This window comes from Hyperolius riggenbachi, chromosome 7 (genome assembly GCF_040937935.1).
Source record: "Hyperolius riggenbachi isolate aHypRig1 chromosome 7, aHypRig1.pri, whole genome shotgun sequence".
Lineage (NCBI taxonomy): Eukaryota > Metazoa > Chordata > Amphibia > Anura > Hyperoliidae > Hyperolius > Hyperolius riggenbachi.
The window spans coordinates 179,555,509-179,571,163 of record NC_090652.1 but is presented as its reverse complement, the minus strand read 5'-3'; the positions used below and the strand labels follow the sequence as shown (position 1 = coordinate 179,571,163).

General features: G+C 43.2%; 1 protein-coding gene across 1 annotated transcript in view; it reads left to right on the top strand.

The window, feature by feature from the left end:
* Window positions 1-9,208, top strand: part of COL5A2 (collagen type V alpha 2 chain) — a 1,703,177-nt gene extending 1,693,969 nt beyond the window's left edge. Inside the window, exon 52 of the mRNA XM_068247348.1 lies at window positions 6,856-9,208. Coding sequence (XP_068103449.1) covers window positions 6,856-7,002 — 147 coding nt within the window. The 3' untranslated portion in view covers window positions 7,003-9,208. The remainder of the gene's footprint in view (window positions 1-6,855) is intronic.
* Window positions 9,209-15,655: the final 6,447 nt, after the last annotated feature.

Here is a 15,655-nt window from a genome sequence, read left to right as displayed (position 1 = left end):
CCTACATGTTCATCTGTATACCTTGAATGGAAACGTCGTACAGTGAAAGAAAGCATTCCCCCAAAGCATTCCCAGAAGATAAGTGCAGCTGTTTAGAGCGAGTGCAGGAGGATGATATTGCCCTGCAATCACAGTGCCTGCAAAGTTACTGAGCTGTGCTGAGCTGAGCCAAAAGTTTCCAATGTGTTCACTGTGCACAACTAGGAACAGACAGCCTATAATGTGCAGCACATTATAGCCAGTATGTGTGCTCTACACATATCTGGCAGTGGCACCCATGTCCCCTCTACCTGTCCCTGCAAGGCTGGCTCCCCTGAGTCCCCTCCAACAGAGCAATCCATCTCTGCTCTGCTTCCAGGACCCCGCTGCCCGCTGAGAGGGGGCGTGTCGCTCCTGGCCCCGCCCCTTTTGTGATCCGAATCACTCATTTTGATGATTCGGATGATTCGACTCACAAAATAGACAAAATAGATTCGGATCAAAGATCCGAATCATTCATGATCCGGACAACACTATTTCACAGTGACACAGCCGAGCACAGGACAGAGTGTGTACAGACAGAGGGGAGGGAGGGGGTGGCAGCATCAGCTCCAACCTGTCAGCAGCTGTGATTATTCTAACATAAGTGTGCACTGGCAGGCGGGCAACTGCTCAAGTCAGGTGCATGTAGGTGACGCTGGCTGCTCCTCCTCGAGAACCGAATGGCTGTGGTGGTGGAGTCTGCCCACAGGAAAGCCTGGAGGGACAAAGCCTGTGCTGCGGTTGGCTGGCTGAGCAGAGAGACGGGGCTGACTGGAGTCTCTCTCTGTCAGCTATGCCTCGGCTGGTGGACCTGCCCCCCTACTCGCTGGTACTTATGTGTATCTTTCGGAGCGGGGAGGGGAGGGAATAAAGCGCAACAGCTGTCCTCAGGGGGACATTTCAGGAGGGGAGGGGCCGCCTTTTACCCATAATGCGCCTGTAGGCAGGTGCTTTACATTATTGTACCAACTTACCCTCCGCATACTACACTATATTGGGCTCTCGGTGTCTCATTCTTATAAGTTGGCCCAGGAAAGTTAAGCCTAGGGCCAAATCTTACAAAAAAAAAACCCAGGCAACTATTAATTGGGGGGGGGGGGGGGAGGAGGGGGGGTCGGGGACTGCTATGTTGCCTAGGGCTCCCATGTCATCTTAATCCATTTCTGCCAATAAATATATATGTAGTATGTTATCATTTGCTGTATATTAACAGCAGTCATACCTTTCATAAATAGTGAACACAAACAACTTTTTTCTGAAAAGCTGTCTGTTCTTCTGCCTCCAAGACTTGGAGTTGTTCATGAAAGATTAATAGATTTCCTGATCATCAGCACACGATTCAGCTTCTCTCGGCCATGCAGAGAATCTCGCCCCCCACCCCCACAGCACACACACACTTATGCTTCTCTGTCTCCCCGGCCCCTGCCTCCCTCTCCCCCGTGTGCCGTGTAGGCAGAGTGCAGTGTGGTAGACATACGTTACCAAGTCCAACACCAGGCGCTGTATCCTCTGCTCTTGACCAAAAAAACAATAAAAGCAACCTGTACATAGAATGTACAAAATATAAGCTTTATTGAACCACAGTATCACATAAAATCAATTAAAAACAGAGCTAACCTAATTAGTAACCTGCACTGCATATGACACTGAACCTGGGGCTCAGGTAATGAGCCCCAAGTATAAAGTAAAGACCCGGGTCTGGTGTAGAAAGTGACAAGTGCCTGGGATTTATACAAGTGCTAGTGCTCAATAAGAAAACAAAGTAAGACCTGAAGGTACATGAAAGAATATGCTCATTGTCAACCAATAAAAAGCATAAGTGCAATAACATGTGATGTAACAGGACCAGCAGATAGAAATAGATATATGGCAATCATACTACACCAGCTCAGCGTGTCCACAATAAGGAGGGGTAAGGAAGCGATCCATCCAGGTAGAGGGAGGCACAGGAATGCTGTATCCTCTGCTCTTCTCTTTCGCTCATGTATGTATATATATATTTTATAAATTTCCCTATTTTTGTATTTATTTTTTCCCCCTCCCTCCCCCATCAGCCAATGACCGCGATCGGCAGTGATCGACAGCCGAGAGACACGGCTGTCCCCAGTACTGTAGAATGCAGCGCTGTACAATGTAAATAGATGGCAGTTTCGCCATCTTACAGTCTCCTAGCGGTGATTGCCGCTGGGAGACTGATAACGGAGTAGAGCTCCGTCATTCAAGCGGAGATGCGGGCGCATAGGTGCACGAAATTTCATGCAAAACCCCGCCCCAGGACTTGACGCCTTTCAGCGTTAGGCGGTCCTGGGGCTGATACCCTCACTACGCCGATTGGCGTTAGGTGGTCGGGAGGGGTTAAAGAGTACCATAACTCTCAGTCTTATACTTACATTTAAATATGTATATTTTGCATAGCACATTTAAAAATTTAGAACTAACTGAAATAAATACATTTGACAGCATTTTCTGCATACACAAAATTCTGAATTTTAGGCACATATTTGCAAAATATGTGATAGGTTTTTAAAAAGTATGGCAAAATTAAAATTACCATATTCATTCATCACCAGATCTGACTTAGTGCCCCAGTCTTGTAATCCATGGTATCCAGTACAAGAAGGCTGTTCGTGTCATTATAAACCTTGCTTCTTTCATCACTTTGAAGTCAAAGTGCACATTTATTGACACTTTCCCAATTCATCTGGAAGGATTTTACAATTTACCATAAAGAAAGTAGCTTGCTGTGTTACAGTGGGGTGCGAACGTTTGGGCAACCTTGTTAATCGTCATGATTTTCCTGTATAAATCGTTGGTTGTTACGATACAAAATGTGAGTTAAATATATCATATAGGAGACGCACACAGTGATATTTGAGAAGTAAAATTAAGTTAATTGGAATTACAGAAAGTGCACAATAGTTGTTTAAATAAAATTAGGCAGGTGCATAAATTTGGGCACTGTTGTCATTTTATTGATTCCAAAACCTTTAGAACTCATTATTGGAACTCAATTTGTCTTGGTAAGCACTGTGACCCCTGACCTACATACACAGGTGAATCCAATTATGAGAAAGAGTATTTAAGGGGGTCAATTGTATTTTCCATCCTCTTTTAATTTTCTCTGAAGAGTAGCAACATGGGGGGTCTCAAAACAACTCTCAAATGACCTGAAGACAAAGATTGCTCACCATCATGGTTTAGGGGAAGGATACAGAAAGCTGTCTCAGAGATTTCAGCTGTCTGTTTCCACAGTTATGGTTGGAACATATTGAGGAAATGGAAGACCACAGGCTCAGTTCAAGTTAAGGCTTAAGTGGCAGACCAAGAAAAATCTCGGATAGACAAAAGCGACGAATGGTGAGAACAGTCAGCACCAAAGTCCTACAACATCATCTTACTGCAGATAGAGTCACTGTGCATCGTTCAACCATTATAGAAAAATTACAATGGGGAATGCAAAACCACTAACACATCTGAGTACCCCACATTTTTGAGGGAGCCATCCTGAGACAACTACACACTGTCAAGGATAAATAAAATCTCCAAGTGTCTTCAAATCACAGATAAGGCTTTATTAATGATCCAATAAATACAACCATAGAAAATCACCCCTATCCCTCCCCTAAAATTGTGACACTAACGGCCATGTGTGATCATCAGCTGATGTAGCACTCATCCACACAACCACAACCACATGCAATCTGGTGGCCACCACATAAAGTTTGGACGTAAATATTCCTAGCACAGTTCCTGATATCAGCAGTCCTTTAAGGGCGTACGTTAAAAAAGGTCGTCAGGAAAAAAGACCGCGGGTTGTAAATGATAAAATATTGTACTGTATTTTGTTTACAAATAATGTTTTACAAATGTATAAATCATTAAATAATGTGTATGAAATCGGCAATTGTGAAAACGTTAATGTTCCCTGTTTCAAAAGTGAAACTTATAAATTACGTTTCTTAAAAAAACAATATATGTTTAATCGTTATAATTGTATATTATTGTGAATAACCTTCATTTATCGTTTCTTCTTATAATAAAATCTGAAAATATTATTTATAACGATTATATAAATATAACTACGTTCGTAATAAGTGTGTAACAATTAGTGTCAGCAGGATAACAGATTTCTGATTATGTGGTGATCTGCAGTATCACCAATAATACAGATACTATATCTGATTATATGATGATCTGCAGAATCATCAATAATACAAATATAGTAAGCAAGTGATGTGTAAGACGTGACAGAAGTCACCAGCTTTATTGCACAAAGTGTAGTGATTGGTGCAAACAGTAAGTTACTGATAGAATCTCAGCGGTAACCTCACCAGTGGCGATGGAGGTTACAGATAGAACCACAGCGGTAAACTCACCAGTGGCGAGGGCCCACTAGTGAGAGAGAGTAGTCAGACAGATCAGGTAGGCAACAGACGGGCAGATAAGGTACAGAATCGACAAGCAGAATCAGAGTGAAGTTTAAGCAAAAGTCGGCAACAAGATCAGATGGGCAGAGGTACAGAATCACTAGGCAGAAAGAATAGTCAGAGCAGGCAAAGTGTCATACACAGATAAATACAATTGGTATGTTTTTCACTACTGATTACAGCTATCAAAGGTCTGAGCGCTAACACAAAGTATTTGCAAAAACAGACAATGAGCAAATGACATCTCACAGCTTGAATACAGAAAGCAATCCAAACCGCCCACCCAGAGGGCTGAACCAATCAGCAGCGTGTGATTGGCAGGTTGGTGTCAGCTGACCGCAAGATCAGCTGACCCGTCTCCTCAGATTATAAAGGTCCTGCCACCCCGCCCGCGAGCGTGCTGACCTAATCTGATGTGCAGAGGAGAGACCTGTCCTGCCAGGGGCTGTGCAAGATGTCTGAAAGGATGCGGCCGCCGCCGGGGTGACGTCAGACGGCGGCCGCAGCACTCTCTGCTGGTGAGGTAATACTGCTATACCTGACAAAGTGTTGTAAAACATTAGTAAGTATTACTAAAATTTTACTAAAACTATACCTAACCCTACTCTCAGACAGAACGGTCCCTGTACCTGTCCCTAACCCCCCCTGGTGGTGCCTAAACCTAAGACCCCCCTGGTGGTGCCTAATCGTAACCACCCCCCTGGTGGTGTTGTATATTGTACTGTAACTATACCTAACCCTACTCTCACACAGAACCCTCCCTGTACCTATCTCTAACCCCTAGACCCCCCTGGTGGTGCCTAACCCTAAGACTCCCCTGGTGGTGCCTAACCCTAAGACTCCCCTGGTGGTGCCTAACCCTAAGACCCCCCCTGGTGGTGCCTAACCCTAAGACCCCCCTGGTGGTGCCTAAACCTAACACCCCCCTGGTTGTGCCAAACCTAAGACCCCCTGGTGATGCCTAAACCTAAGACCATCCTGGTGGTGCCTAACCCTGAGAATCCCCTGGTGGTGCCTAACCCTGAGAATCCCCTGGTGGTGCCTAACCCAGAGAATCCCCTGGTGGTGCCTAAACCTAAGACTCCCCTAGTGGTGCCTAAACCTAAGACCCCCCCTGGTGGTGCCTAACCCTAAGACCCCCCCTGGTGGTGCCTAACCCTAAGACCCCCCCTGGTGGTGCCTAACCCTAAGACCCCCCTGGTGGTGCCTAACCCTAAGACCCCCCTGGTGGTGCCTAACCCTAAGACCCCCCTGGTGGTGCCTAACCCTAAGACCCCCCTGGTGGTGCCTAACCCTAAGACCACCCCTGGTGGTGCCTAAACCTAAGACCCCCTGGTGGTGCCTAAACCTAAGACCCCCCTGGTGGTGCCTAAACCTAAGACCCCCCTGGTGGTGCCTAACCCTAATCACCCCCCTGGTGGTGCCTAACCCTAACCACCCCCCTTAGTGATCGCTTTATTATGTGGATAATAATGTTTTACAAATAGTGACTGTAAAAAATATATTGCAATTTACGTTCTGTACTGATCGCTTTATTTTGTGAATAATAATGTTTTACAAACAGGAATAAAATTTTAAATACTGTTTTACTTAAATAGGATAAATATGTTTAGTCTTTTTATAAACGTTATTCGTCACGGGTGCATTTTCTAAACGTAAATCATCAGAAGCGCAGTTATAAAATAACGTTTATAAAACGTTATTAATCTCCGGCACCCTTTTTTCCTGTTCAGCACCCATTAAACGATATTTACTATGGGAGTGAATGGCGGCGCCCTTTTTGCCCACTAGCTGCCTGGGCCCTTTTGTCCTGTTACCCTTTAAGGGTAGTTACTCGACTTTGCAAAGGCCATTACTGAGTGGGGGTCCTGAAATGCACCGGGAGTGGTTAAACATGGAAGGCTTCACAGTCCCTCTATACATTGCAGTAAACGTCAGTTTCACAGGCCGGCTGCCCGGAACAGAGAATCAAGTCTCTATTGGAACTATCACAAATCCTCACTGAGCCCTATGCCAAAACTGTATTTCCAACAGATTGTTGTATTGCACTTTCAGATGCCCCACCGGGGGTCTCACTACCTCTTGGTTTGCATCTGAGTCGTGGTGATGTCAACTGCAGAGGCTTAGTTGCGCTAGGCTGCCTTCTCAAATATCACTGTGTGTGTCTACTATATGATATATTTAACTGACATTTTTTACCGTAACAACCAATGATTTATACAGGAAAATCGTGACTATTAACAAGGTTGCCCAAACTTTCGCATCCCACTGAATATGAAATTAATAATATGTTATATCTACTTGTTATGAAGTAGAACTTAAAACACCCCAAGTTACAGATTGCCCACCTGAACCTGGACACCCAAACAATGTAAAAATAACCATTTGTTTCTTTTTTAAATTACAGAGACATGATGGAAATATAGGCAAGACTGTCTATGAGTACAGAACACAGAATGTGAAACGTTTACCCATTATTGATATTGCCCCGGTGGACATTGGCAGTGCGGACCAAGAGTTTGGAATAGACATTGGACCAGTTTGTTTTTTATAAAATCACCGATGAAGCAACAAAGGAACTTTAAGTGACTAACTGCTGTGTGGCAACACTAATGTGCATTGTATGTACATTACCTGCCATTTTGTTAATTGTCTGGCTTTCCATCAAATGATTTTATTTTACTTTTTTGTTATTTCAAGAGCAAAAATACTGTTAAAGCAGTGATACATATTTTTCTTTTTGCGTGTGTGTGTGTACCGTTTCATTATTACAAGTAAAGTAGTATAGACAGAAAATCTGGAAAAAAAAAGTTTTAATCATTCCACTTCTAATTTTTAAGGTGTAACAGTGGATTCACTGATTTAATCTGCTCAGAATTGTAAGTACATAATTCTCTTACCCATTTTTTTTAAAAAGCACCACTATCTTATTTTAAATTCATCAAGCTTTATACTGTGTATTGCTCTGTATGCCAATATTCGTAAATTGTTATAATCAAAGATAATTCGAAAAATTTGCTAGCATTTAAATGGATTAAGATAAAATGGGGCCCTAGGCAAGATAGCAGTTTTTGTCCACTGCTAATGGTCACTGGGCATTTTTAGTAAGATTTGATGGGGGCTAGTATCCACCAGGCCCCTGGTCTCTCCCCGGGCCCTAGGCAACTGCCTAGGTTTGCCTTGTGTATGATTCAGCTCCTTACCTATGGCAGGTTTTTGATGTCTAGAAATATCTTAATCTTTGGTTTAAAAATGTAACATTATAAATTGTTTTCTTCTCTGGCATTTTATGTTCAGAATGTGACTGTAAAGTCAAAAGAAAATCATAGCAGCCTTATATACAGGCCTGGTTTGATTGTTCTCAAGCATGTGGTCTTTTGAAGCCCCCGCAAGTCTATGATCACTAGGACCAATTAAAGTGGATCCGAGATGAACTTTTACTCATTGCATAATTGTGTTCCTTTCCTATTGTTTACAGGGCATTCCTCAAGCCAAATACTTTTTTGTTTTTGTTTTAATACTCTAATTCCCTATAAACTAAGCAAGCCACGCCCACAGGTTTTCAGAGAGCCAAGGCACTTTCAGACAGTAGCAAGGGCTCATGGGAGCTCAGTCTGGGCAGGAGAAAGGGGAGGTATTACTAGCCAGAGATTTCAGAGGCATAGGGGAGGAGGGGGGGGATTAGGTTTTTTTGCTCAAGATGCAGATAAGCCTGCTTCTGTATAATGTTTACAAACAACATGGCTGCTGTCATTGTATCACAGGAATAATCAATCATATTCTGTTAAAGCTGTTTGCAGCTAGATTTGATGTGTAAACTATCTAAACTTTAGGTAACATATATAGACAAGTTATTTGTTATAGTTAGTTTTTCATCTCGGATCCGCTTTAAGGATAGAACCCTACAACAACATGATAACTTTTTGATCAATGTATGATGATGTTGTAGGAAGGATGACTGGTGTTCTTTACCTGCAAGTCTAGTAGAGTTAGGGACTCAATTTAGCTCACAGGAGTCTAATTTGGAAGAGTGGTATACTAGAACTGTGTGTAGGTTTACATAAAATGCAGCCTAGGCTACATTTTATTTATTTATTTATTTATTTTAAATCTGGAATAACTTCACTTTATATGATTAAAACACTCCACGGTATTGCTTTAAAATGTAGAGATAACATTGATATCAGTATCTACTATTGCCATTTCTAGTTCTGTCAAATGCATTTTCAGCTACAGATTGTATTTGGTTTAAAAGGTAACGTTTAATACTGACACACATCTGTAATCAAACTATTGTAGAAACCGCGTTTTTTAAAAATAAAGCTTGATGAATTTTTCTTTGTATATTTATAATTTACCTGTGATGCTTGGCGTTATGTATGCTTTGGTGCAAGGAATGATAAACAGAATTATTTATTTACAACTCTATAGTATAATGTTTTAGTGCTTTTTCATGCACCCACATGGCCCATATAAATTAATTGTGGATATTGAGATATGGATAAACGTGAAAACTATTCCATGGGGTCAAAGATTCAAGTCCCCTATGTTTAGTCACAATAAGATGGCAGGTATAAAATTATCAAAGATCTTAAAGCATAAGCTACCTCATCTTGGGATGCATTTAGTAGTTATGTTTCTTGCTGGGTGCTATGCTTATTGTTCTAAAAAGAATGGGGACATTCAATGTACTTATTTGATGGTGCTAAATATTTCTTTTGTAAAAATCCAAATAAATTAAATAACAGCTGCACATAAAAGATGTTATGTCATTGGGTCCACTTTTCATATTTTCAATGAAAGTGTAACACTATTTTTAAAACACAACTGAAGCTAGCAGGATATGAAGGCTGCCATATTTATTTTCTTTTAAGCAATACCAGTTGCCTGGCTATATTTATGATATCATACTTTTAGCCGTAGATCCTGAACAAGCATATGCAGATCAGGTGTCTCTGATAATATTGTCAGATCTGACAATATTAGCTGCATGCTCATTTTCCTGTGTTATTTATTATTATTATTTAGTATTTGTATATTATTTAGTATTTGTGTAGCTCTGTACAGAGTATTGTCTTGCCACTCAACTGTCCCTTTTAGAGGCTCACAATCTAATCCCTACCATAGTTTTATATCTATGTATGTATCGTGTAGTGTATGTATCGTAGTCTAGGGCCAATTTTGGGGGAAGCCAATTAACCTATCTGTATGTTTTTGGGATGTGGGAGGAAACCCACGCAGACATGGGAGAACATACAAAACTACTGGCAGATGTTGATCTGACTGGAAGTCGAACTGGGGACCCAGTGTTGCAGGGCAAAAGCTCTATCCACTACGCCACCGTGCTGCCCTATTATTATTATTCAGACACAACTGCAGCCAAATAGATCAGTAGGGTTGCCAGGCAACTGGTATTGTCTAAAAGAAAATAAATATGGCAGTCTACATATTCTTCTAATTTCAGTCCTTTAATGAAAACCTGTAATAAAGAAATGTGGTGGTGGTGGTATGCTGTTATTTACCTCGGGAGGGTGAAGCCTCTGGAAACTAATGAGGCTTCCCCCTATCTCCTGTACATCACCGATCTGGGACTCCCAGATAGCAGCAGTTTGCAATATTTACCTCTGAGATCCAGCGCAGACACAGTTCCAGCTACCCTCTCATGTTCCAATGGAAATAGCCAAGCCCAATCAGATCCACTCTACTATGCAAGTGTCTTGCCACCTGTCGGAGGATTATCGGAAAGGGGAGAGCGGCAGCGCTGGATTGGAGCTACACAGGAGAACGGGGGAAGTCTCTGGGGGAAGGTGAAACATTGTAGATGTATAATGTGTGTGGGCCAAATTTGGAACAGTCTGCTTTCTTGCAGAATTTACAGTTAGTGATAGGAGGTGATTGGAACGAAGGCATTAACACCCATGAAGACAGATCAGGGAGAGGAAGCAGCGGGCAAAGCCTAGAAACGGGAGGCCACACAGCTTTAAAGGGAAGGTTCAGGGAGTATGAAAAAAAAATAAAAATCCATATCCACTTACCTGGGGCTTCCTCCAGCCCGTGGCAGGCAGGAGGTGCCCTCGCCGCCGCTCCGCAGGCTCCCGGTGGCCGACCCGACCTGGCCAGGCCGGCTGCCAGGTCGGGCTCTTCTGCGATCCATCGACCGGCTCTTCTGCGTTCCACGTGGGCGCACTGACGTCATCGGACGTCCTCCGGGCTGTACTGCGCAGGCGCAGAACAGCCCGGAGGACGTCCGATGATGTCAGCGCGCCCCCGTGAGGCGCAGATTGGAGCACAGAAGAGCCCGACCTGGCAGCCAGGCCTGGCCAGGTCGGGTCGGCCACCGGAGACGACCGGGAGCCTCTGGAGCGGCGGCGAGGGCACCTCCTGCCTGCCACGGGCTGGAGGAAGCCCCAGGTAAGTGGATATGGATTTTTATTTTTTTTCATACTCCCTGAACCTTCCCTTTAACATGGTTTGGGGAAAGCCTTCGTCTCATTAATGATACCTGCACCCCTATGATAGGGAATACTCTTTCTATCCTACGGTGCACAGGTCATTTTCCCATTTAGATTATATTTTTCTGGGGGAGCACCTGACAGGGAGACCGAAAAGGGTGGAAATATTTGGTCTTGTCATCTTGGATCACTGCCCAATGGGGATTGAACTATATTAGCAGGTACAGCGGGGATCTGATATAATCTGGAGATTTCCTGAGCATCTATACAGAGACAAAGATTTTCACCTTTTCTTGCGCAGCTGGTGGTTATGTTATGCTTCAGGGCAGGCTCTGGTGACTCCACCACCAGTTGTAGGCGTGGGCTCTCCCAAGGCGTGGAGTCTAAGTGGCTACGGGTCTTCACCAGAGCAACCCGCAAGGGATGATGGACCGCTACCCCTAGTGGGCAACAGTCTACTTTGCTGCCTAGTAGCCACCAGGTCATGACCCCTGGGATTGCCCCACTGGAGGCGAGAGAGAACAGATGACACTACGTAGTTGAGTTCGTGGAACAGCAAAGTACAGAATCAGCAGGCAAAAGCGTAGTCAAAACAATCCTGAGTCAGGGCAGGCTGAGTTCAATCATAAAAGGAGGATAGGCCAAGGGTCAAGGCAGGCAGAGCACAATCACAAACGGTAACCAGGCAATAAGTCAGGGCAGGCGGAGAACAGACGTAATCATCAGGAAACAAAAAGAACAAAATGAATCAACTTGCGCTCGGTAAAGCAAAAACAATGGCTCTTTAGGACGGTGCAGCTCTCTAGGACTGGGTGGTGCCAGTAACTATATAGAGAGAAACAGAAAGGGAGGGGGAAGAGAGCGCTCCGATAGTGCATTAACTTTTAAGTCACTTATTCACGCTATAAAAATTACACTCACAAATGTAAGAAGTAAGTATTCGCCTTTCTATAAGCCTCCAGCAGGTCTCCGCCAACTGTAACAACCTGGCCAGGGCCGACAGTGTAGTTGAAGTCACGGGGAGCATGTCTGTCTGGCAGGGGGTGTAGAGGTGTATGCCGTCTGACGTCACTACCGGTCTCGGCGTTTAGCCTCGCCTTTTTCTGGTGACCAATGTGGCAGGACGGCTGCTAGAAACCGAGGAGCACCCTTAGCAACTTCACTTTCATTCAATACTTTATAAAAAATATCTCTAGCTGAATACACGATATTCCTCAAACACCTCTTAGTGTTGGATGACTCTTTTAGCCGCAAAAAATGCTTTGCAGGCTTATAAATACCAACAGATGTCACCATTTACCGATGTATCTGTGGGATTATCAAATACATATTTAAATATTTAAAAACATCATTCTTATTGTTAAAATCATAATACAGTACATATAACATTGGTAATCATAAAGCGATAGTGATCATACAGGGGAGCCTATAGCGTCCCCAATGAAGCCGCTTCAACGTAGATAAACATTATAGGTACAAAATACGACACTACTGCAGGCGAGTGCAACAGAGCCCGAAAATTAACATAGTCACCAAATAAATAAAACCATTAAAACGGTACAACCCATTGGGTGAAGTGTGATCCCCAAGATGACACTTCCATAGAGATATGACCAATAAGACACTACTGCAGCCGAGCACAGCAGTAATTCAGTTAGAAGTGAAAATTAGTACTGCTGCCTGTCTGCATAATTCATAGCAGTGTGATAGATACTTATTCAAACATTATCAGCGTAATATGCAATAGTAATTGTAAAATTGATAATAATGATAGCAAATACCATGCACGTTCCTGCGGCCATTGAATATACACCATCATTGCAATAATCATATATTGCAACCACACTTATTTTTGATCTCCCGCGTGGTTAATTCATATCAGAGAATACATCCGAGGCCTTTAAGCAAGGCATATACCCCAAGCAACACACAAAAAATGGAAGAAGAGTATACAGTGGGTTGCAAAAGTATTCGGCCCCCTTGAAGTTTTCCACATTTTGTCACATTACTGCAACAAACATGAATCAATTTTATTGGAATTCCACATGAAAGGCCAACACAAAGTGGTGTACACATGAGAAGTGGAACGAAAATCATACATGAGTCCAAACATTTTTTTACAAATAAATAACTGCAAAGTGGTGTGTGCATAATTATTCGGCCCCCTTTGATCTGAGTGCAGTCAGTTGCCTAAAGACATTGCCTGATGAGTGCTAATGACTATATAGAGCACACCTGTGTGTAATCTAATGTCAGTACAAATACAGCTGCTCTGTAAGGGCCTCAGGGGTTGTCTAAGAGAATATTGGGAGCAACAACACCGTGAAGTCCAAAGAACACACCAGACAGGTCAGGGATCAAGTTATTGAGAAATTTAAAGCAGGCTTAGGCTACAAAAAGATTTCTAAAGCCTTGAACATCCCACGGAGCACTGTTCAAGCGATCATTCAGAAATGGAAGGAGTATGGCACAACTGTAAACCTACCAAGACAAGGCCATCCACCTAAACTCACAGGCCGAACAAGGAGAGCGCTGATCAGAAATGCAGTCAAGAGGCCCATGGTGACTCTGGACGAGCTGCAGAGATCTACAGCTCAGGTGGGAGACTCTGTCCATAGGACAACTATTAGTCATGCACTGTACAAAGTTGGCCTTTATGGAAGAGTGGCAAGAAGAAAGGCATTGTTAACAGAAAGCATAAGAAGTCCCATTTGCAGTTTGCCACAAGCCATGTGGGGGACACAGCAAACATGTGGAAGAAGGTGCTCTGGTCAGATGCGACCAAAATGGATCTTTTTGGCCAAAATGCAAAACGCTATGTGTGGCGGAAAACTAATACTGCACATCACTCAGAACACACCATCCCCACTGTCAAATATGGTGGTGGCAGCATCATGCTCGGGGGGTGCATCTCTTCAGCAGGGACAGGGAAGCTGGTCAGAGTTGATGGGAAGATGGATGGAGCCAAATACAGGGCAAACTTGGAAGAAAACCTCTTGGAGACTGCAAAAGACTTGAGACTGGGGCGGATGTTCACCTTCCAGCAGGACAATGACCCTAAACATAAAGCCAGGGCAACAATGGAATGGTTTAAAACAAAACATATCTATGTGTTAGAATGGCCCAGTCAAAGTCCAGATCTAAATCCAATCGAGAATCTGTGGCAAGATCTGAAAACGGCTGTTCACAAAAGCTGTCCATCTAATCTGACTGAGCTGGAACTGTTTTGCAAAGGAGAATGGGCAAGGATTACAGTCTCTAGCTGTGCAAAGCTGGTAGAGACATACCCTAAAAGACTGGCAGCTGTAATTGCAGCAAAAGGTGGTTCTACAAAGTATTGACTCAGGGCCGAATAATTACACACACCCCACTTTGCAGTTATTTATTTGTAAAAAATGTTTGGAATGATGTATGATTTTCGATCCACTTCTCACATGTACACCACTTTGTATTGGTCTTTCATGCGGAATTCCAATAAAATTGATGCATATTTGTGGCAGTAATGGGACAAAATGTGGAAAACTTCAAGGGGGCCGAATACTTTTGCAACCCACTGTATATCTTTTCCTATAAAAATATCAAAATGTATTATTTCATCTCAATTTATAATAAGACAAACAAACATAAATGCATAAAACAGGGCCCAAGTTGATTGACCATATCACCAAATCACTCACACATACACCCATGCAGTCACACCTGACCGCCGCAATAGTATTACAGTCGGGGTATATCCAACGAGCAGTTGTTCATATACATATTAGCTGTGGAGAAAAAAGTTCCTCAAATTGGTTGCAGATTATGTTATAGACACCAGCATGTGCTCTCTGGTTACAACAAATCAGTTCCAATTGGACAATTCACAACAACTCCGGTGCGCAGAAGGCAGTTGGTCACATATAGAGCAAAAGTGTCCAGCTAAGCAAAGCTGCAGCAGTGGCGTACCTAGGGTATTTGGCACCTGGTGCTGATTATCCACAGACACTCCACGACCCCCCCCCCCCCCCCAAAAAAAAAATAGAAGAAAAAATAAAAGAAAAATACTACTAATTTAAAAAAAAAAAAAGGAAAATTAGTGAGCGTGACAGCGAGACAGTGGTAGGATTAAATTGTGAACTCCTCAGAGGACAGTCAGTGATATGACTATGTACTCTGTAAAGTGCTGTAGAAGACATCGCTGCCATATGAATACATAATAATAATATGATAGGACATTAGACTAGGACTATGGTAGGGTTAGTTGTGAGCTCCTCTGAGGACAATCAGTGACTTGACTATGTACTCTGTAAAGTGCTGCAGGAGATGTCGGCGCTAAATAAATACATAATATGGCAGGACATTAGACTAGGACTATGGTAGGATTAGATTGTAAGCACCTCTTAGGCAAAGTGGGTGTGGCCATAATATGATGTGTGTGGAGACACCACTAAATAGCGAGATGTGGGTACCAACCCCCCAGTATAGGTGACAAGATGTCCCATAAATATGTAGGGTGCCCCCAGTATAGGTAGTGATGTGCAGCCAGTATAGGTGGTAAGGTGTCCCCAGTATAGATGGTAAGTGTCCCCAGTATACGTAGTAAGGTGACCCCCAGTATAGGTAGTAGGGTGTCCCCAGGCAGTGGTTGGGTGGGTAGGTAGATAGGTAGGTAGGTATCAGTGTGTGGGGTTTTAGGTAGGTGGGTAGCAGTGTGTGGGGTTTTTAGGTAGATAGGTAGATGTGTGGGTTTAGGTAGCAGTGTGTGGGTAGTTATGT